This window comes from Oncorhynchus kisutch, linkage group LG7 (genome assembly GCF_002021735.2).
Source record: "Oncorhynchus kisutch isolate 150728-3 linkage group LG7, Okis_V2, whole genome shotgun sequence".
NCBI classification, from domain to species: Eukaryota; Metazoa; Chordata; class Actinopteri; order Salmoniformes; family Salmonidae; genus Oncorhynchus; species Oncorhynchus kisutch.
Window position 1 is genome coordinate 17,260,334 of NC_034180.2, and position 24,911 is coordinate 17,285,244.

The window sequence follows — 24,911 nt, forward strand, 5'->3', positions numbered from 1 at the left end:
GAACAAACACGTTCCTCTACTACATAACCGAAGGTCACAATAATTAATCCCGCACAAAGAAACAGGCGGGCCGGCTGTCTAATAAAGCCCAACTAATGATTCACTAACAGGTGCTAACAATAAACATACAAGGAGGGGGAGGAAAGACAATCAGTGACAGCTAATAGGCCGGCGACGACGACCGCCGAGCGCCACCCGACCGGGAAGGGGAGCCACCCTCGGTCGGACTCATGACAACCTGCCCAATGCCCTACCTACGAAAGTTATTATAGTAAACTAAAATGAAAACTAATCATGAAAAAACTATTCAGTTAACTGAAATAAAATAATTCACAAAACTATACTGAAACGATCTTTGACTCAAAAAATTAAATCCATCATCAATTCTGTTTTAGTTTTTCACCTAGGTAGCTAACTTATTTCTTCTTGTCATAATAATATTGAATCCCACTCTTAATGCGCACAAGGTAGAAAACAAAACAAAACGGCAACAATACATAACTTTCACAGTCGACAAAACAACCTACTAATGCAAAAGATAGACTGTAAGCAGATTAAGCCATCAAACGCTAGCTTGAATATGTTTTTGTTTTTTTAAACAAGGAAATTGAATCTGCCTCCTTGACATGTGCAGGTAGAGTATTCCAGAGCTCAGGGGCCACATGTGAGATGGTCATGTCGCCCAGGTTGTGACTGTTGTGACCAGGCTGTTTTAAGTCTGACAATCACAGGTGTGCATCCTGGGGAGTAGTTATTTTATTTAACAAGGTAAGTTGACTGAGAACACATTTCTCATTTACAACAACAAAAGATGGCACCCTATACAGGGCAATTTCCCCAATCACTAACATGGGGCATTGGGATATTTTTTTAGACCAGAGGAAAGAATGCCTCCAACTGCCCCCCCAATACCACTTCCAGCAGTATCTGGTCTCCCATCCAGGGATTGACCGTGCTTAGCTTTAGAGGCTAGCCAGCAGTTCTCTAGAAGTTGGAATATTGATATTCGTTGCATTACCCTGGAGAGCCTTAAAGGTGAGCAGCAGAATCTTACATTTTATCCTGTATTGAACAGGAAGCCAATGGAGGTTGAATAGAACAGGGTTAATGTGGGTTTTGTGTGAATCTTGTGAGAGTTGAAGTTCAGACGAGCTTTACTGTTATGCCTATCAGCAGTGCATTACAATAGTCAAGTCAAATCAAAATCGAATTGGATTTGTCACATGCGCCGAATACAACAGGTGTAGGTAGACCTTAAAGTGAAACACTTACTTACAAGCCCGTAACCAACAATGCAGTTTTAAGAAAAAAAAGTAACAAATAATTTAATAGCAGCAGTAAAATAACAATAGTGAGGCTATATACAGGGTGTACCGGTACAGAGTCAATGTGCTGGAGCACCAATTACCTTGGTCGAGGTAATTGAGGTAATATGTACATGTAGGTAGAATTAGAGTGACTATATGCAAAGAAATTAAACAGAGTAGCAGCAGCGTAAAAGAGAGGGGAGGGGGGGCAATGCAAATAGTCTGGGTAGCCATTTGATTAGGGGGTTGGGCTTGGGGGTAGAAGCTGTTTAGAAGCCTCTTGAACCTAGACTTGGCGCTCCGGTACCACTTGCCTACCACCACCTGGTATAGAGGTCCTGGATGGCAGGAAGCTTGGCCCCAGTGATGTACTGGGCCGTACGCACTACCCTCTGTAGTGCCTTGCGGTCAGAGGCCAAGCAGTTGCCATACCAGGCAGTGATGCAACTAGTCAGGATGCTCTCAATGGTGCAGCTGTAAAACCTTTTGAGGGTCTGAGGACCCATGACAAATCTTTTCAGTCTCCTGAGGGGGAATAGGTTTTGTCGTGCCATCTTCACGACTGTCTTGGTGTGCTTGGACCATGTTAGTTTGTTGGTGATGTGGAAACCAAGGAACTTGAAGCTCTCATCCTGCTCCATTACAGTCATGTTGAGGGAGAGATTGTTGTCCTGCCACCACACGGCCAGGTCTCTGACCTCCCTATAGGCTGTCTCGTCGTTGGTGGTGATCAGGCCTACCACCGTTGTGTCATCGGCAATATTGATGATGTTGTTGGAGTCGTGCCTGGCCAGGCAGTCATGAGTGAACAGGGAGTACAGGATGGGACTGAGCATGCACCCCTGAGGGGCCCCTTGTTGAGGATCAGCATGGCGGATGTGTTGTTACCTACACTTGCCACCTGGGAATGCCCATCAGGAAGTCCAGGATCCAGTTGCAGAGGGAGGTGTTTAGTCCCAGTGTCCTTAGCTTAGTGATGAGCTTTGAGGGCACTATGGTGTTGAACCCTGACCTGTAGTCAAATTAACAGCATTCTCACATAGGTGTTCCTTTTGTCCAGGTGTGAAAAGGCAGTGTGGAGTGCAATAGAGATCGCATCATCTGTGGATCGGTTGGGGTAGTATGCAAATTGGAGTGGGTCTAGGGTTTCTAGGATAATGGTGTTGATGTGAGCCATGACCTGCCTTTCAAAGCACTTCATGGCTACAGACGTGAGTGCTACGGGTCGGTAGTCTTTTAGGCAGGTTACCTTAGTGTTCTTGGGCACAGGGACTATGGTGGTCTGCTTGAAGCATGTTGGTATTACAGACTCAGACAGAGGGAGGTTGAAAATGTCAGTGAAGACACTTGCCAGTTGGTCAGCGCAGCTCGGAGTGCACATCCTGGTAATCCGTGTGGCCCTGCGGCCTTGTGAATGTTGACCTGTTTAAAGGTCTTACATCAGCTAAGGAGAGCGTGATCACGCAGTCGTCCAGAACAGCTGATGCTCTCATGCTTGTTTCAGTCCAATATTGACGCTTTGCCTGTTTGATGGTTTGTTGAGATGTTACCAGGGCATTCACAAGCTTCTCAGCATCCAGGGGACAAGAACGACTTGATTCAAGCGACGTTACCCAGGTAGAAAAATTACACTTTCTTGATGTTGCGGATGTGTGCTTCAAATGAGAAGCTAGAGTAAAAAAAGGACACCGAGGTTATTGGCTGTGGGGGAAGCTTTGATGCTGTCACCATCCAGAGAAAGGGAGAAAGTGTTCATCTCAGCACAAGCTCTGTTTTGTTTCAATGAAGTCTAAGGAAGATCAACTGCATCAATCTCTTGAATGCATCTAGACAGTCTGTCAGTTTGGTTGTTACAGTCTGAGTCCCCCTTTGTCCTCACATATATTTATGTGTCTTCAGCATCAAAATGAAAGTTCAGTCCAAATCTTCGGGTTAGTATACCAAGTGGCAGCATGTATATAGAAAACAGGAGTGGGCCCAGGGAAAAACAGCCCTGTGGCAACCCTTGAGTGACTGTGGCAGGGTTGGATTTGTAATAGCCAAGTTTCACAAATTCTTGTCTGTCAGTCAGAAAGGAGCAAAACCACTGGAGATACTTTGCCAGAGAATCCATGCAAGTTCTTCAGTCTGCTGATGAGAGTCTCATGATCCACTGTGCCCAACGCTGCTAGCATGTCTAATGGTAAAAAGATGCTGGTGTCACCTTCATCTGCTGCCATCAACATGTCATTTTTTACTCTTACCTGGGCCTGGTTTCCCGGTAGCCATGGAACTTAGGCTTACGAGTGCGTTAACTAGGGGTTGGAAACAAAATGATTTTCCAATTGTTTGTTCTGAACAGAACCATTTTTTTGTTTGGTTCCACTGTTCCGATCAACAAAATAAAGTTCTGAACCGGTTCGAACCCAGAAAAGTAGCGGTGCCTTACTGTTTGTTTTTAAACCTCTGAAACCACATTTTAAAAAACTGTTTAGCTCAACATTAAATGACGTCACCAATCAGTGCGGGTAGAGCAGCTTGGTATGGAGCGGGTAAGTAATTTAATCTGCATAGGAAAGTCGTTAAGAGCATGTTGTATTTTGCCGTAACAGCATGGTTTATTCATAATGAAAGACAAATACACACACTGTGCTGCCAGTCACAGTGTAGGGCGTGAGATGCAACTGAAATTTTGCGGTTGAGGAGAGTGTGAGAGAGGATGGAGGAAGCTTGCCTTGAGGCTCTGGGCATCTTATGACATGCTTTATCTAAATTATACCAACAGAGGAGCGGCTTCTATGGAGGAACGGTGAATCTTCGAACTTCCGAGTTGGTTTAACGTTGGACCAGAGCAAACAAGAAAACTAACAAGCTTGTGTGTGCAGAGCGGCACTAGAATTAAAAACATCTTACTTTTTTTGTAGTTGAATAAATCCAATGTGAAATGTGTTAACTATAGTATCCTTAAAGAATTGAAAAACAAATCCATCCTTCTCTAATTAAACAGCTCTCCCTAATTTATGAACCACAGTAGGCTACAATAACCTATACTTCAGAGGGAAGGTGCAGATAACCTACACACATGCACACCCACTGGAAAAGATTTCCAGCTGGCATGCAGACAATGGAATAGGTTTATGAATGACAGTGAGAACTTTGCAAAGCAACGCTTTGTTGCGATTTTTGTGGGACTAGAAAAAAATGCCCGGAACTTAATTAAGTGGTAATGCCAGAGAAGCCGGTGTTTGGAGGATGTATTGGCACCGGTGTTGTTAGCCCCAGGACAAAGGCGAGGGGCGGCAAACCGTGCCAGTATATCCTCCAAACATACTATTCATACTATTTCATCCATCCACAAGATGGACACATATCTAGGGTTGCTATCCAAGCCGGCTGGTCGTTCTATCGGTTCGGTTGCTAGAGATGTGACCCAGTCACTCAGTCTTTTTGTTCTGTATCTATTGACGCGACCCAGTCGTTCGTTCTAAATGTTCCATTGCCATAGTGGCTGGCAACGTTCTTATCCCTTGCTTGCTAGCTAGCCAACTATGGCTGACTTAGTCACATCAAAAAGTGCAACCAGAATAACAGCAAAACAGGCGCATTTTCATTTGTTTAAGCTGTTTTCTAGTGACTTATTTATTTGGAAACATCCTTAACAATGAGCTAATGAGAAGTGATTTAGCCTGTCATAGAGAATGTGCTCACGCGCCAGGACACTGTTGGTCAGAGGAGCTAGTCAACAATACAGTGAACACAATCACTTCAAATTGAAGTTAGAAAGACTGCAAACTCGCTGCACTTTTATATATCCATACAAATTATGCCAGCTGATTCATGATTTCGACTGGCTGAGAAACGCTGCCTGCCTGTCTGTCTCGACTCCCGACAAGTTCCTTACTATGGGACAGCTGGAGGTCGAATTCAAAAATTTAAACAATGTTGCAAATGTCAGAGAGACAGACAGGAAGGTTTATACAAATCTCCGCTGTTGAAAACTAAATGTTAGTCTAAAATAAATGTGAAATAATGTCTAGATTCTTTTTATAGTGGAGATCAAGTTTATAAATTGCCTGGCTGGGCTGATTAGACAGTGAATTGTCAGATGGAACAGATTTAGCCAGTGGTAGCTTGTGGAATAGACACTGGCTGGAATGTGGTCTTAACCAATCAGCATTCAGGATTAAACCCACCCGTTGTATAAAATAACATTATTAACCGGTTCCCATGCTTTTAAAATAACGGTTCCGGAACAGTATCGATCACTTTAGTTTCGGGTTCTGTTCCTCAAATCATTTTGTTATTTTCGGTTCTGTTCCCTAAACCAGTTCCTGATGCGGTCAAAAGAAAGGCAACGCTGCAACGCAAATAAAATTTTACCTTTACATTATAATTATTTTACAATACTGACGACGGATCAGCTCCTAGAGAGATATTGCCACGTACGGCTGCAAATATTGAGGCGGCTTATTCTAACGCTTACCCAATAAAAATAGCCTAAATCGCAGATTTGGCACATTATTGTGCACACATCATAAAATATATTGAGACAAATTACAGACCGTCGCCTACAAGTAGCAAACTAGAACTCAGTTTGTTGAACATGTATTTCAATATGATTGAAATAGACCTATAGCTTACTGTATTCATATTTTAATGAATTTATCTCTGCTTTAATTTGAAGCATATTTTATACGTTGCTTGTTAGTGTCAATTGGCAAGACATTGGAAACATTGTGTTTGTTTTCAACTTTGTTCTGAAGTTATCAGCGTTCACAGAGAGACGATAAACCATGTGATCTTATGTTTAGTAGAGATCTGTGTATAAAGTGACGCGGGAGGGCAAAAAAGTATCTAACAACACACTTTGCTGTTCTACGAGTGGTCTGAGGCAGGCGTTAGAATACAAGCGTTTTCAAGTGCAATATTAATAACAATGCTGTTGGAAACGACTCAGAGAATTAACGATGCTCATACGAAGGTTCTAATGATGAACTTAGCCTTAAGATGCTTTTGGGAAACCGGGCCCAGGGCTGTTTCTATTCTGTAGCTGTGCACAGAAGTCAGACTGGTGGAAGGTAGGGCTGGGTGATATGGCCAAAATCTCATATCCCGATTTATACGTCATTTCATATCCCAATTATAGGTAATTTCATATCCCGATAACGATACATATCACGATATAGCACATTTTCTGTAAATTCAATGAAGAACGCAAAGTGTCGTCCAAATGACAAAAGGTATTTCCGTAAAGAGTGTGATTTGCAACACAACAAAATAAACGATAGAGCATAATATAAAACGATAGACGTTTTTCTATCGTCATATCGCCCAGCCCTAGTGGATGGGTTCATGCAGATTGTTGTTTGAGAGGTAAATCAAATCATTTCTGTAGCTGTGGTGAGTCCACATGTTCAAGGACCTTTGATAGAAAGGGCAGGTTGGAAATGGGTCTGTAATTGCTTAGGGCAATTAAGGTCGGTGTAATGGAGGCAGTTTTCAGGGAATAAGGCACAGTGCCTGAATTAAGAGAGTCATTTATGATCTTGGTTATAGTTGGTTGGCCTGAGAATGAGGCTGGATTTTGAGTCCTGAGGGAATAGAGTCCAAGGGGCAGGTAGTTGACAGATGTTGAGGTTGTCAATTTAAAATTTGGTGAAACTGCAGCTGGGAGGCTCTGTGTAAAGCAGCAGAAAATAGCATCCTGGGTTCCTTACGTGCAGTGTTCAGTGCCTCTTTGTAAGCAGTCTGAGGGCATGCACCGTTAGGTTTGTTTTCCTCCATCTTCTCTCCAGTTTGCGCCCAGCAGCTTTCATAGAACGTACATACTGTACTTGTTAAACCATGTTGCAGAGTGTTTGAATGAGATCTCCCAGGTTTTTAAAGGGGCAATATTGTTTTATATTGTTCAACTTCTGGAAGGTTATCAGTCTGTTTTTACAAGGTCCTGGTATTGAGATGGAGGCAGTCATGATAATGGCCATGCGATCAGATAAGCCCTTGCCCTTGAGGTCAGATTGCTGATGCCCAGTTCCCACTCCAGAACAGCATACTAGATCCATAATGTGCACCCGATAATGTTGGAAAATCACAACAGTCCAGTACAGACAAAAAGTAATCTGCAATTTTGCTATGGGAGTAATCAATGCATATGTTAAAATCCCCCATGAGAAGAATAGAAGTAGATACAGAGCTTAGCTGAGTGAGTAGTTCTGCAAGGTCACTCAAAAAGCAGGAATTTGGTTTAGGAGGGCGATAGACCACAATGAGCATTCAAATGAGGCTGGGTTTTCTATTAGTATTCATTACAGCATGCATTGGGTTATCTGCAGTTATTGGTACTTAGTTAGCGAAAGACATGATTATCATCTCTGTATGTGATCAGTATCTGCTGGGTTATCTTACATGTACTACTAAAGTTAAAAAGCATTGTATTGATGTAAACATGGGCGAGAGAGTTTCCTTCTCCCATATTTTTTGCACCAGTCTCGGCACTATTCCTTTTAAATCTACTTCTTACGGCTAAGCGTCCCGATAGCGGGACACCTGTCGACAACATCTGGTGAAATTGGAGGGCGCGCAATTCAAATAAATAATCGTAATATTAAACATTTATGAACATACATCTTACATCTTATATCGTTTAAAAGCTTAAATTCTTGTTAATCTAACTGCATTGCCCGATTTACAGGCTTTACAGCGAAAGCATACCATGCGATTGTTTGAGGACAGCGCACCACATCAATTTATTTTTCAACCAGCACAGGCTTCATAAAATCACAAATAGCAATTAAATAAATCACTTGCTTTTGAAGATCTTCCTCTGTTTGCAATCCCAAGGGTCCCAGCTACAACAGGAATGGTCGTTTTGTTAAATAAAATCCTTCTTTAGATCCCAAAAAGTCAGTTTAGTTGGCGCCATCGATTTCAATAATCGACTCGTTCAACATGCAGACAAAGGAGTCCAATTGTGTTTTTGTACATTATTTTTAACATTTCTACAAACATCAAAGTGTTTTCTATCCAATGCTACCAATTATATGTATATCCTGGCTTCTGGGCCTAAGTAACAGGCAGTTTACTTTGGGCACATAAGTCAGGCGGAAATGGAGAAAAATATAGTTCTGAAAATCCCTTTTATAATAAAGCATTGCATTCATATCATCACATTTGAGTAGTGGCATAGAGCATAAGAGTAGAGGCACTTACAGAAGTTGCACATTTTTAATAGTCTATGGTCCGGGAAAATGTGACCTTTTTATAAATGCATTTCATGCAATTCTACTTTCACGGAATATTTTTTAATAATGGCAGGCTACTTTGACACTGACAAACTGAGATCAATAAAAACGACCTTGTCTTGAGTCCATCAATATCCTAGGCCTAGGTGTGTGGAGACATATTGTAGGCTACAATATGAGGAGGAAATTATGGTCCTAAATATCCTCTCCAGTTTCACTGACTCACCCAATGATGCACAACTCACCAGCTGGTGATGGCCGATGCGCTCGTACCAAAAGCCTATCTCTCTCTCTCTTTTGTAAAACAATATTTGGTAGTTGATCAAATATTTTGATAGCCTACAGCATAGTCTTCTCTTTTCAGTAGGAGCCATTTGCTTTCCATGCTGTGTTTCCCCTCGATTTGTATTGGAAATATTGCGAAAGGCCTGTTTTGTCTGCAGGCAGTTTTTTTCACTGACAGATTTGCCACACGTTCCCGAGTGTTGGCTATTTCTTGTTATTGGGCAACAATCCACTGCTAAAAGAAGCTATTGATCCCCTGTGACTAAATTATAGGCCCTCTCATGTTGTAGTAGGCTATTCTGAATGATTTAATTTGTTTCTGAACAGACAGCAGTAATTCTAGAACTTTGGCAAATGTATCAGGGGTGCTGCATTTCCTTCAGAACCCTTCGTGCGGCTATGATTCTATAAGGAAATAAATGATGAAGTGCAATACTGGAGAGATGAGAGTTGCAGGCTCATGTCTATCAGAGCGGAGAGGGAGAGAGATCCTAGAAAGTGAATCTCATTATAGTTATGTGAGATACTGGCGTGCTTCTTACACAGCCACGGGTTGTTCTCAAACAGGTTGCAATGTTGCGCAAACCATAAACCCGTGCCGGCACAACCCAAATCAACTCTTAGAATATTAGGCATGGGCTGAAAATCTACTTTTTTAGGATAATTTGGATAATTAATGAAGAAGCAACTCAAATTAACTAACAGCATAGTAACTAATATAGACAGATGCAGATCACATATACTACAACCTATTTCATTGTTATATCTATTTGTCTCTCATTCTCAAGTACTCTCTCGCTCTCCTTCTCCCCCTGTTTCAGTGGAGCGCTGCCAGCCAACCAGACCTACTTCAGACTGTATTCAGCTGATTAACCAGAGTGGGCTAGAAGACAGCAGTAAATAAATAACCTTGCTTACATTTGTATATGATCACAGGTCTCTGTATTATGCGTGGAAATACTTGTGAACAGATTTCCCAAATTAAAATCACTTGGAGCTGATTTCATGGTGTTTTTAGCTTTTTTTGAAATGTCTAACAATGAAAATTCCCCCAAATGTGTTAATTAAAATTATTTTTCTTCAGAAAACATGGGGTGCCAAATACAACCACCAGCAGGTCAAACTCGGTCTACAGGCTGCCAGTTGGGTAACCCTGCCCTATGTAGTGCACTGTTTTTGACCAGGGTCCATTTCCACTTCTGCCAGTTGTTTTTATTTTTACATTTTTTTAAGATAGAAACTAGGAAGGAGTAGGAAGTGGTTTTGGGGGTCCAGAAGCAATTTCTAACCTGAGTGCCAGTCTGTTTGTGCCAAACATCTATTGATGACAGCAATGGAGTTGGCAAAAGCTTAACAGATCTGGGACCAGGCTAGAGATTTCTGTCCAGCCGTACTTTTCCTGTCAGAGATGTCTGTGAGTTAGCATTATGTACTGTATTGCTATAAACCTCTGTTACCATTGACCTACAGTATTTAGTGCATTCGGAAAGTATTCAGACTCCACATTTTGGTATGTTACAGCCTTATTCTAAAATAAATTGTTGAATTTTAATCTAGGCAAAAACAGGGTTGTAGAATTTTTTGCAAATGTATTAAAAATAAAAAACAGATACATTATTTACATAACACCGACCGTTTGCTATGATACACGAAATTTAGCTGAGGTGCATCCTGTTTCCATTGATCATCCTTGAGACCTTTCTACAACCGGATTGGAGTCCACCTGTGGTAAAATCAATTTATTGGACATGATTTGGAAAGGCACACACCTATCAATATTAGGTCCCACAGTTGACAGTGCATGGAGAAGGTGGAAAGTTTTAAGTTCCTCGGCGTACACATCACGGACAAACTGAAATGGCCCACCCACACAGACAGTATGGTGAAGAAGGCGCAACAGCGCCTCTTCAACCTCAGGAGGCTGAAGAAATTTGGCTTGTCACCTAAAACCCTAACAAACTTTTACAGATGCACAATTGAGAGCATCCTGTCGGGCTGTATCACCGCCTGGTACGCAACTGCACCGCCCACAACTACAAGGCTATCCAGAGGGTGGTGCGGTCTGCACAACACATCTCCGGGGGCAAACTACCTGCCCTCCAGGACACCTACAGCACCCGATGTCACAGGAAGGACAAAAAGATCATCAAGGACAACAACCACCTGAGCCACTGCCTGTTCAGCCCGCATCAAAGCTGGGACCGAGAGACTGAAAAACACTTTATATCTCAAGGCCATCAGACTGTTAAACAGCCATCACTAACACAGAGAGGCTGCTACCTACATACAGACTTGAAATCATAGCCCACTTTAATAAATGGATCACTATTCACTTTAATAATGGCACTTTAATCATGTTTACATATGTTGCATTACTCATTTCATATGTATATACTGTATTTTATACCATCTATTGCATCTTGCCTATGCCACTCTGTCATTGCTCATCCATATATTTATATTCTTATTCCATTCCTTTACTTTGATTTGTGTGTATTAGGTAGTTGTTGTGGAATTGTTAGATTACTTGTTAGATGTTGCTGCACTGTCTGAACTAGAAGCACAAGAATTTCACTACACTCGCAATAACATCTGCTAACCATGTGTATGTGACCAATAAAGTTAGATTTGATGTCAGAGCAAAAACCAAGCCATGAGGTTGAAGAAATTGTCCGTAGAGAAACCCGAGACTCTATTGTGTCGAGGCACAGATCTGGGAAGGGTACCAAAAAATGTCTATAGCATTGAAGGTTCCCAAGAGCACAGTGGCCTCCATCAGTCTTAAATGGAAAAAGTTTGGAACAATCAAGACTCATCCTAGAGCTGGCCGCCTGGCCAAACTGAGCAATCGGGGTAGAAGGGCCTTCGTCAGGGAGGTTACCAAGAACACGATGGTCACTCTGACAGAGCTCCAGAGTTCCTCTGTGGAGGCCTTTATGATAGTGGCCAGCCAGAGGCCATTCCTCAGTAAAAGGCACATGACAGCCCACTTGGAGTTGCACCTAAAGACTCAGACCATGAGAAACAAGATTCTGATGGCCTGATGAAACCAAGATTGAACCCTTTTGGCTTGAATGTCAAACGTCACTTCTGGAGGAAACCTGGCACCATCCCTATGGTGAAGCATGGTGGTGGCAGCATCATGCTGTGGGGATTTATTTCAGTGGCAGGGACTGGGATACTAGTCAGGATCAAGGGAAAGATGAACGGAGAAAAGTACAGAGAGCTCCTTGATGAAAACCACCTCCAGAGAGGTAAGGACCTCAGACTGGGATGACTGTTCACCTTCCGACAGGACAACGACCCTAAGCACACAGCCAAGACAACGCAGGAGTGGCTTCGGGACTAGTCTCTGAATGTCCTCGAGTGGCCCAGCCAGAGCCCGGACTTGAACCCCATCAAACATCTCTGGAGAGACCTCAAAATAGCTGTGCAGCGAGGCTCCCCATCTAACCTGACAGAGCTTAAGAGGATTTGCAGAGAAGAATGGGAGAAACTCCCCAAATTTTAAGATGTGCCAAGCTTGCAGCGTCATACCAAAGAAGACTAGAGGCTGTAATCGCTGCCAAAATTCTTAAAGAGTAAAGGGTCTGAATACTTATGTAAATGTGAAATTTAAGTAGTTTTATTTTTTATAAATTAGCTAAAGGTTCTAAAAACCTGTTTTGCTTTGTCAGTAAGTGGGGTATTGTGTGTAGATTGATGAGGGGGAAAAAACTATTTAATCTATTTTAGAATAAGGCTGCAATGTAACAAAATATGTAATATTTTCTGAATGCACTGACGAGGGATAGTAGAAACATGATGTGCATCCATCATTGCCCACATTCTGGTCTGCCTTTCCCACTAGCTAGCTCCCCCCCAGTGTTCCTTTGCCTTTAGATCCCTAACATTGCTGTTTGAGTCCTAATATACCATTCTCTATCGCGTGGAGCTGTAAGGAATTCTAGCAAGTAGCCTTTGTGTGCTGGAGTTGGAGGTATGGAGGTATGGAGGTATGGAGGTATGGAGGTATGGAGGTATGGAGGTATGGAGGTATGGAGGTGTGTGTGTGTGTGTGTGTGTGTGTGTGTGTGTGTGTGTGTGTGTGTGTGTGTGTGTGTGTGTGTGTGTGTGTGTGTGTAGGGTTGGGTAGGTTACCTGTCCAAAATTGTAATCAATACATCATTTTTGGGTTACCCAAACTCAGTAATGTAATCTGATTACTTTCAGTTACTTTTATGGGTACTTTCCCCTTAAGAGACATTAGAAGAAGACAATAATGAATATTACGAATTGAACAACATCTATTACAAGATAAATCAATGTTAGAGTTTACATAGCTGGCCATAAATGGATGTTGCATTTTACTTTATAGGTTGGTTATGTAGGCTTATTCTAACCTATTGCTTTCTACTACAGATAATGACAAGATTAGGCTATATCTTTGAATTAAAAACCAAAACGTCTATCAGATTCCATCATTCCAATTAATTTAATACCCCTTGATCAACAAGAATATGACTCGGAAATATGGAAATATAGATTAGCCAAATTGTTTAACCTGAGCATAACCACAAAATTAAGGATTTATTAGCCTACTCTGTTTATGAATTCATGAATGATGATTTAGTTGTCATGGGGGACTGATTGGGCTCATTGCTTCAAAACATGGTTGAAACATAAATGCAATGGCATGCTTTGGAGAACTACTGAAAAATGCTATTTGCATGTGAAAAATGAATGCCATATGCTGCATTTCTTATTGGCCTATTGTTTAAGTTTTTTGTTGGTGTCACTGATAACTGATATCTCTATGATTTGCAGCTGTTTGCAGTAAGTCTATCAAAAGTGGGCGAGTTTGAGCATGTGCCTGTTAGCCCTTATGGATATATATTTTTTAAGCAGTACAAATTAGATTGACAAATAAACTAAATTTAAAATTTAAAAAAACTTGTTTTTGACAGTGTGGAGCACAATACCAGAGAGGAGTCTAGATTTTGAAATTCCATAGGCTGGGATCCACACTACTATGCAGCTGTTGCAAGAGTGCATTTTTCATTGGCTATCCACTGGTCACATAAACAATGATTGCTAGGAAGCTTAAACTTCAATTCAAGCATTATTTGATAAAAATACTCATACATTTGTGAACAGCCATCCACAACAACCACAATCCGTAAGGCGCAAATAGTTAAATAAGAGAGCAGCAGTGTAATTCACATCAATGCGCTATGTAGATATCAATAATAAGTTATATCCAGATCGCTCGTAGGCTACACCACTGCTGTCTTCCTTACCTCAAAGCGTTTATTCATGTTGGATAATCAGCAGTCACACCATTGGAAGACATAGCTTGGACTGTAGCCTACAAAAGCATATTCCTGCTTTTCTTCCCGCGATCCATCAAACGCATTTGGTGTGTCATCATAGTGGTAACTGACTTGGTCAGACTCGCTCAGGCAGAACAAACTACAACTTGCGCCTTTTTTCAATGCTGATTTGAATGTCGTTGAGAAAACAGAAAGTTTTTCACAAACATCCTTTCTGCATTTAAAAGTAGCCTCGAAGTAATCAACGTTTTTCAAAGTAACTTGTTCCATGCTGAAATTTCACTTACTGTAGCTTCTGCCCAGGCTTTCAACAACATTATCTTTCGTTATAATTCGTCCAGTTGTAGCATTCGATTTCACGCCATAGCCCCCTATTTGGATTGGCAAATAGGGACTGATACCGTCGTATATCACAATGTTTTATGGGTACGTAATCACGATAGGACAAAGCTTGACATTATTCTCCCACCCTAGTTCCCTTAATACAAAGTGTTGCATCACAATGGCTCATATGATGAACTGTAAAACTTTTCGCTGTACATTTACAGCATTATACTGGCAGCAGAGTTTCAAGCTACAGTATATAAAAAACATTTGCTTTACAGCAGCGATGCTGTAAAAGTGTTTACAGTAAGAAAAACTATGCAGTATTATGCAATAAAGCATTATACTGTAAATGAGCCTACTGTAATCATTACAGCAATACAGCTATATTATATAATGACAGTAATGTGCTGGCAACCGCTGTCAGTATAATGCTGTACATTTTACAGTAAGCCTATACAGCATGTTACTGTAATAATTTTTACAGTACCAATAATATCACTGTAATCTTTTTACGGTAATTGTAACAAGCGTTTATTCAAGTTAGATCATCTTTGGATGCCGACACAGTCGCACCATTGGAAGACATAGCTTGGACTGTAGCCTACAAAAGCATATTCCTGCTCTTTTCCCACGATCCATCAAACACATTTGATGTGTCATCATAGGGGTCTCTGACTTGTGGTCAGACTCGCTCAGGCGGAACAAACTTCAACTTGCGACCTCGATGACATTACTGAATGTCATTGGGAAACAGAAAGGTGTCCGATTATTTTTTTTCACGAACATCCCTTCTGAATTTAAAAGTAATCCTAGAAGTAATCTAGTTCTTCAAAAGTATCTGTAATCTGACTACAATATTTTTTGCTGATAACGTAACAATAAACACAATTTTTTGTGATAGTCCGTTTCTCTCCAACCGTGTGTGTGTGTGTGTGTGTGTGTGTGTGTGTGAGCCAGGAATCAAAGGCCTCCATTGTTGGAATGAGAAGCAGATGTTAGTGTGGAATTCTCCTGACTGCAGCAGTTTTTTAAACGGCTGTGCTTTGAGTGCTCCCTCGCTTTCTTGCTCTCTCACTCTCTCTCTCATTCTCCATCTCATTCTCATTCTAGAAATGTATTTCATCTGAAATGTTTCTATTTCTCCAGTCTGGCCTGTTGTGAGTCATTCTCTTTTCCTCTCTCTAATATTTTAGGGGAGATTGGGGTTGAATGGGGCTATTTCTTACATTCAGCATCACTCCGTCAAAGGAAATATAGTATTATTTCTAACAAACATATCTACATATATTTCAGAATGTTGTGTATCCCTGAATATAATCAGAATTCATATAAACATCACAGTTTTGAAATCATAGCTTGTCCAAAAAATGTGCTCTTTTGGCACAACTTACCCCGTAGATGGGGTAAGTTATTCATAGGGGCAGGGTACAAGTTGAGGAGCCTACGCATTTGTGTACTGAATGAAATATTACCACTACCTTTTTTAAAACCATGTCTATTTTTAATTCCCAAAGACAATTCAACACAATCACTTGCATCTTAAGCACCTTTTAGCAAACTTAACATGTGTAAATATTTGTATGAAGATACATGAACTGAACAAATTCCACAGACAGAAATGTAATAATGTGTTCCTGAACAAAGGGGGGGTCAAAATCAAAAGTAACAGGCAGTATCTGGTGTGGCCACCAGCTGCAGTAAGTACTGCAGTGCATCTCCTCCTCATGGACTACACCAGATTTGCAAGTTCTTGCTGTGAGATGTTACCTCACTCTTCCACCAAGGCACCTGCAAGTTCCCAGATGGCCCTAGACCTCACCCTCCGATCCAACAGGTCCCAGACGTGCTCAATGGGATTGAAATACGGGCTCTTCGCTGGTCATGGCAGAACACTGACATTCCTGTTTTACAGGAAATCACGCACAGAACGAGCAGTATGGCTGGTGGCATTGTCATGCTGGAGGGTCATGTCAGAATGAGCCTGCAGGAAGGGTACCACATGAGGGAGGAGGATGTCTTCCCTGACAACAAGCTCAGTCCGATGATGCTGTGACCAACCGCCCCAGACCATGACGGACCCTCCACCTCCAAATCAATCTCACTCCAGAGTACAGGCCTCAGTGTAACGCTCATTCCTTCGACTATAAACGCAAATCCGACCATCACCTCTGGTGAGACAAAACCACGACTCGTCAGTGAAGAGCACTTTTTGCCAGTCCTGTCTGGTCCAGCGACATTGGGTTTGTGCCCATAGGCGACGTTGTTGCCGGTGATGTCTGGTGAGGACCTGCCTTACAACAGGCCTACAATCCCTCAGTCCAGCATCTCTTAGCCTATTGAGGACAGTCTGAGCACTGATGGAGGGATCATTGATGGCAGTTGTTGTTGTCATCCTGTACCTGTCCGACAGGTGTTATGTTCGGATCTACCGATCCTGTGCAGGTGTTGTTACATGTGGTCTGCCACTGCGAGGACGATCAGCTGTCTGTCCAGTCTCCCTGTTGTTCTGTCTTAGGCTTTTCATGGTACGGACATTGCAATTTATTGCCCTGGCCACATCTGCAGTCCTCATGCCTCCTTGCATTATGCCGAAGGCACTTTCACACAGATGAGCAGGGACCCTGGGCATATTTCTTTTGGTGTTTTTCAGAGTCCGTAGAAAGGTCTCTTTAGTGTCCTAAGCTTTCATAATTGTGACCATAATTGCCTACCATCTGTAAGCTGTTAGTGTCTTAACGACCGTTCCACATGTGCATGTTCATTAATTGTTTATGGTTCATTGAACTATAGTATGGGAAACAGTGTTAAAACCCTTTACAATGAAGATCTGTGAAGTTATTTGGATTTTTACGAATTATCTTTGAAAGACAGGGTCCTGAAAAGGGGATTTTTTTTAGTTTTAGTTTGTATTAGCCCACACAACTACACGGATGCACTTTCATGCTAGGTTTAGGACCTCATATTGAAGCTTATAGAGACCCCAACTGATATATTATATCTTTAAATTATTTACTTTGGTATAGATACAAGCATCATGAAACCTCTAACACATTAAATGATTTTGACTTGGTGGAAATCAGTTTTTGGGACGTAATTTGTTTACCACTGTTTCCATGTGGTTAGTCCTTCACAGACTCCATGAAATGACAGCGTAAATATCTTGTCAAATGATTCATTTAGTGTATGGTTTTCTCGAAACAAGGGGTGGCTCAATTTACCCCACTCTCCCATAATGTCTTTCCCACCCCCCATCTCTCACCTCCTCCTGGTTCCAGTCTCTCTCTCTCTCTCTCTACGTGTTCCAGGGGAGTTTTTGGTCTGGTGCAGCCTCTGTCTTTAGTTCTGTAAAGGTTCACATAGGAGCACCCCACCCCTGTGGTGTTACATTAGATGGGAGGGAGAGACAGAGAGACGTACAGACTCAGAGGCATTCTGGAATTCTCTCTCACTTTCTGTCTTTCTTTCTGTTTGTATTTCGGGTGGTTTTTCTGTGTCATGAGACTGCCTGCCTCTGAGGCTAACTTGCCACGTTGACAGAATTTATCCGTTCTTGCCGCTATCCCGGGCTGAAGGCAGGAAGTGGGTCTATCTCTGTCTGGCAGTTGGACTGCTGTGGACACAGCTTTGGTGTTGCATCACTATTCTACTGGGCTGTGGATGAATAGGGGATGGAAGGCAGCAGTAATGTTATTATCCAGGCCTCTCCCTCACACAAAGCCTTCATACCGGGGATGGACGATCCCCAGCCTGGAAGCCAAGTTGAAGCCATGGAAAAAAGGAGCATATCACTGTGGATCCCAGGCTAGATGGAAGAAGAGAGGGGTATCTGTCAAGAGCTAGAATAGTCTATGGAACATTGATGTCTCATATAGTAGTCATGATGTCTCACTAGACATGACACTATAGGGTCTAAACCATTAGTGATCTGATGACTACTCTCTCACTCAGTCTGACTGCTAAATTACAGTAGGGGAGAGGTGGGGTAAGGTGAACCAAAGGAGTAGGTTGAGCCACCATACACCAAATTAATCCTTTGACCAAATATTTAGGAAGAGGTCATAATTTCATGGAGTCTGTGAAGGAAGAAACCACATGGAAAATTAGGTAAGGTAGTTCAGTAAAAAAAAAAAAAAGATTTTCATTTCAAGTCAAATGAATTTGTGTTAGAGTTTTCATGATGCTTGTATTTAAACCAAAGTAAACCATTTTAAGATTATTTAGACAAATTTCCATCAGTTGGGGTCTCTTTAAGCTTTAAAATTAAGTCCTTAACCTAGCATGAAAGTGCATCCTTGTAGCTGTGTGGGTTAATATAGTCAACATGTTTTCCCTTGGGTAAGTTGAGCCAATGGCCATGGGGCTTGGGGATTCGAACCAGCGAACTTTTGGTTACTGGCCCAACACTTAACTGCTAGGCTACAGCATTGTGTTGAATTGTGTTTGTGAAAATAAAGATATATATGGTTTTAAAAAGGTAGTGATATTTAATTCAGTACAAACATTTGTAGGCAGCTTCACTTACCCCAAGTTGTGCCAAGATGCCACTTTTTTGGGAGACGAGCTATATTTTCAAAACTGTCATTTTGACATGAATTCTGATTATTTCCAGGGATACAAAACATCCTGAAATACATGTAAATGTCTTTGTTAGAAAGAATACTATATTTCCCTTGGCATGGTGATGCTGAATGCAAAACATGGCTCACCTTGTCCCTCTCTTCCCATCCCCTATCCCTCCTCACCCCGCCCAACACAGGCATCCTCTTTCACCATTTAGCTCAAGTGTGCTGAGCAGTGTTATTACTAATTTGGGAGTGAGGATTATATTCCTGCTTGAAAGTGTAATGGGATATGATTTCAATAGAGAACAAAACAGAGAAACATCTTAAGAGCTAAGATCATTTCTAATGATACAGATACATTTATATACACAGTTGGGCACAAAGAAAAATATTTGATTACATAAGCCATTGATTTTAGTTAATTTAATTATGTCGTGCTATAGAGGCATAATCTTAATCATACGAGTAGGAAGAGAGAGGCATAATCTTAATCATACGAGTAGGAAGAGAGAGGCATAATCTTAATCATACGAGTAGGAAGAGAGAGGCATAATCTTAATCATACGAGTAGGAAGAGAGAGGCATAATCTTAATCATACGAGTAGGAAGAGAAGAGGAAAGACATGATGGATAATCAATCTTATGTTTTAACACTGCTGTTATTCACTCTCTCGTGCACTCGTTCTCAGGAGTTTCCTCTCTCATTGTAAAATGTTATCAATCATCCAACTTTGTTTTGTGTGATACTAATCTTGCGCTCCCGTCTTGTTGTGATGAGAGCCTGATACAGCAGAGAGCTGTTAGGTGTGTGGTGTTAGGTGTTAGGTGTGCGTGCATGCACATGAAATAGATCACCAAGCACAGTTGTGTTATCGCTGCATCGTTGCACTGAGAAGGGGAATCAGTTAGTTAGTTACACGCCCATCCCCATCTCACTCCCTCCCAGTCACACAATCAACACCACCACATTCCTTCAGTACCTCTCCAGACAGAAACAGGCAAACAGATGTTCAGATGTTACCCAGAAATCAGCCAGGGACTACTATGGCAACATGATGACATTCTCCTGACGTGAGATCGCATATTTTTAAGTCTGTCTTCAGTTGCCTTCAGTTCAATCAATCAAATGTATTTATAAAGCCCTTTTTACATCAGAAGATGTCACAAAGTGCTTATACAGAAACTCAGCCTAAAACCCCAAACAGCAAGCAATTCAGGTGTAGAAGCACAGTGGCTAGGAAAAACTCCCTAGAAAGGCAGGAACCTAGGAAGAAACCTAGAGAGGAACCAGACTCTGAGGGCTGGCTAGTCCTCTTCTGGCTGTGTAGAGAGTACATGGCCATTAAGGCCAGATCGTTCTTCAAGATGTTCAAACATTCACAGATGACCAGCAGGATCAACAAATAATCACAGTGGTTGTCGAGGGTGCAACAGCTCAGTACCTCAGGAGTAAATGTCAGTTGTCTTTTTATAGCTGAGCATTCAGAGGTCGAGACAGCAGGTGCGGGTGAGAGTGAGAGAGAGAGCAGGTCAAACAGCAGATATGGGAAAAGGTAGGACATCCAGTGAACAGGTCAGGGTTCCATAGCCACAGGCAGAACAGTGGGAGGGGGGGACCACACAGGACACCAGAGAAGACAGAAGTATTACACCAGATAGGACAAACTGACCCTAGCCCCCAGGCACATAGACTATTGCAGCATAGATACTGAAGACTGAGATGGGGGGACACTGTGGCCCCGTCTGACGATGCCAAACAGGGAGGATATAACCCCACTAACTTTGCCAAAGCACAGCCCTCACACCACTACAGGGATATCAACACACCACCAATTTACTACCCTGAGACGAGGCTGGGTATAGCCAATGAAGATCACTCCAGTCTGTCGTCTACAGTATTTCCATGCAGCAGCTCTAATATTATGTCCCCTCCTCTGTCTATCTGTCCTCTACAGTGTGTCCATGCAACAGTGCTAATGTGATGTCCCTTCCTCTATCTGTCCTCTACAGTGTGTGGCCCCGCACTGTGTTCTGGTGCCTCCCATGTCCTGGCCTGCTAAGCCTTGTGTCTCCTCACTGGGCCTGGGCAATAGCTGAACCAGGGCTGCTGCTGGTACTACTGCTGCTGGTACTGGTACCGCTACTTGTACTGGTGGTGGTGGCTGTCCCAACCCGGGGGCCTGGAGGAGCCCTGTCGACCTCCCAGCCACACGAAGATGAACAAACTGACCGGCTTCCACAATAACAAAGCTATGCAGGACCGCCGCTGTGTCTGTGTCTTTCTCCCCAACGACGACACGCTTAACGTCATCGTCAATGTGAGTACTGCGTCTCACCTAGCTACCTTAAAATGAACGCTCTAACTGTAAGTTGCTCTGGATAAGAGCATCTGATGAATGATTATAATATAAATATACATTTATATAGGATCTCAGTACTATTCAGGTGTATATAAGGTGAGACCACTGGTATCAAGAGTGTTGTGGAACTGTTCTCACTAAGTTGGGATTATATTTGTGATTAAGACAAAGTGTATTATCCAAAAGCAACGGTCAGGAATTGCAGTAATTTTGTATTTTACTTTCAAACTGGCAATTCCATTCATCCTTATATCACAGTGTATCTTATTTAGGGCTGTCGCTGACCGAAAGTCATCTGTCCTTTCGACAAATCGATTGCTCGAAAATGTTAAGCGTGTATCTTTCCATATATAGACACACCCTATGTGTTTTAATCAAACAAACTGTATGCATTGCGCTTGTCTGATGCTTAAAGCTTTGATGAAATAAGACAAATGCCTCACGAGAGCGCCAGAGATCAAGATAACCAGAACATATTTTTTTTACCTGACCCGGCCATCCTCCCGCTCTTTCTGCTTTCGCAGATTCTGCCATTACTCTCCTGAAGTTGCTGGTAATAGGCTACACGAGGAGTCGGCAACCTTTCTCATGTCGAATGCCAATTTATCTTAACATTTATACCGATCTGCGTGCCAGTTATGGGTTTCATTTGCACATTTTCGTGGAACAGTTTCATTTATTTATAATAACGTCTTCGTATCTCAAAATCATTGTCATGTGGTTATAATCAAAAAATTATATCCAAATCTAGATGAAAATGATACAAACCTAAAAATGAACTTCTATTGCCATTGCCAACTATGTACAAATATCCTACATAAAGCTAACAAATAAAAACATTGCAGCCAGGAAGTCGAAAATATCCTGATAAAAAAATCCCATTGCCTACACATAGCCTGTCTGCAACGAATTTAAAACATTGTATCAACTATTAAGTTGGGTCCAGCCCCAAAGTTAGTGCTAGCGAAAATATTCTGGGCCCTTAGAGTTTAGCCAGTGAGCTCGGGACAGACACAGCTGTAGGCTATTTGCGCAAAGGAAAAAAAAGCAGTGTATGACTTGGGCAGGAGCTCACTGGAGCAAAGTACCGGCACCTCAAATGTTCTACTGCTTGAGCTCCTGTTCTTCTTATAGAATATTAGCTCAAAAGTATTGTGGAGCTCCTGCACCTAAATATAAACAGTACCACCACCCAAAAATGAGTACTGGAACCTATTTCCGTCCAAGTCAGCAGTAATAAGCAGTAATCAGGTAGGCCTATTTTATGGCGATTCCACTGGATGACAAAGCATGACATTTTTTGCTTTCACACTGAGTGGTTATAGAAAGAGAGAGAGATGGAAGATTTTTTTCAGGTATCCTATAAGCCTACTTCTATGTGTGTGCATCCTTACTCAACATTGACTGGAGCGCTCCAAACAAAAGACAATAACTACATTTACAACTTGTAAAAGGAATGAAATTAACCAAAATGTGTTTGTCACAAGTGTAGCATAGGTTGTGCACTCTGCAAACAATGTGTCCACTCAGACATGTCAGGGTTGTGCGCTACTGGTGGAGAAGTCAGGTGCAGGAGAGCAGAGAGTTGTGAACAGGCGCACACTTTATTTAGGCAGAGGCAAATAAAACGGACAGACGCCACTGCGTAAAAACCTCCAGCCAAAGGTAAAAGTGGAAGGTGCGAAACAGTCACAAAAATAAGCAAACGATGAACAATTAAACATCCCTCGTGAAATACCACGGAATGCAGGGGAAAAACCAGCCTGGCGCGTAACACGAAACACGAAACACGTAACAAAAACAATTCCACACAAAGACATGGGGGGAACAGAGGAATAAATACATGCAATGTGATTAGGGAATGTAAACCAGGTGTGCAGGGAACAAGACAAAACAAATGGAACAATGAAAAAATGAAGCGGCGATGGCTAGAAAGCCGGTGACGTCGACCGCCGCCCGAACAAGGAGAGGAGCCGACATCGGCGGAAGTCGTGACAAGACAATGACAACGGAACGACTGGAATAATAATATTGAAATCATTAAAATAATTACCATAACCAAAAGAACAAACATTGTAGATTAGACAATATAGGAATTAACGGTAAATGTAGTACTGATGATATATGTAATTGGGATTGATATACTAACAATCAAACGCAAACAATTCACACAATGAAGTTAAGAAACAATGAATGTGCACGAATTGGCAGGAGAAAGTGCATTGTGCATTTGGGTGAATGGTCAATCCGACAGCTGCATTGGCCATGCATCATTTACGGGGATATGCCCTCAGAAGTCAGGGCATCCATACTTCACAGAGCAGTGTAGAGCTGTTGTCAAGGAAGTGAATTTGTGTTTATACAGGATGCACTGCCCCCAACTACCGTCAACGATCATGTCAATGCGGAGCTATACAGAGCCCTCCGCATTGTTAAAACATTTGGGAGGCGCATGGCGATGCGGTACAGAGCTTGATTTGGCCTCTGGAGGCACACCCTCCATATGGAGCCTCTCCCACATTTATTTATATATATATATATATATATATATATATATATATATATATATATATATATATATATATATATTCACTGCTCAAAAAAATAAAGGGAACACTTAAACAACATAATGTAACTCCAAGTCAATCACACTTCTGTGAAATCAAACTGTCCACTTAGGAAGCAACACTGATTGACAATACATTTCACATGCTGTTGTGCAAATGGAATAGACAACAGGTGGAAATTATAGGCAATTAGCAAGACACCCCCAATAAAGGAGTGGTTCTGCAGGTGGTGACCACAGACCACTTATCAGTTCCTATGCTTCCTGGCTGATGTTTTGGTCACTTTTGAATGCTGGCGGTGCTTTCACTCTAGTGGTAGCATGAGACGGAGTCTACAACCCACACAAGTGGCTCAGGTAGTGCAGCTCATCCAGGATGGCAAATCAATGCGAGCTGTGGCAAGAAGGTTTGCTGTGTCTGTCAGCGTAGTGTCCAGAGCATGGAGGCGCTACCAGGAGACAGGCCAGTACATCAGGAGACGTGGAGGAGGCCGTAGGAGGGCAACAACCCAGCAGCAGGACCGCTACCTCCGCCTTTGTGCAACGAGGAGCCGGAGGAGCACTGCCAGAGCCCTGCAAAATGACCTCCAGCAGGCCACAAATGTGCATGTGTCTGCTCAAACGGTCAAAAACAGACTCCATGAGGGCCCGGTTGTGCTTACAGGCCAACACTGTGCAGAATGTTTGGCATTTGCAAGATTGGCAAATTCACCCTGTGCTCTTCACAGATGAAAGCAGGTTCACACTGAACACGTGACCGACGTGACAGAGTCTGGAGACACCGTGGAGCATGACCGGTTTGGCAGTGGGTCAGTCATGGTGTGGGGTGGCATTTCTTTGGGGGGGCCGCACAGCCCTCCAGAGCTAGCCTGACCGAGATGAGATCTTCAGACCCCTTTTTTTAAATTTTACCTTTATTTAACCATACAAGTCAGCTAAGAACAAATTCTTATTTTCAATGACGGCCTAGGA

General features: G+C 42.2%; 1 protein-coding gene across 2 annotated transcripts in view; it reads left to right on the top strand.

Moving 5' to 3' along the window:
• The window catches only part of LOC109894239 (FERM domain-containing protein 6), an 86,157-nt gene that overhangs the window by 31,075 nt on the left and 30,171 nt on the right, over positions 1-24,911 (top strand). For both annotated transcript variants that reach the window (XM_031828558.1, XM_020487557.2), the window contains exon 2: positions 21,024-21,331. In XM_031828558.1, coding sequence (XP_031684418.1) covers positions 21,230-21,331 — 102 coding nt within the window. In that variant the 5' untranslated portion in view covers positions 21,024-21,229. The remainder of the gene's footprint in view (positions 1-21,023; positions 21,332-24,911) is intronic.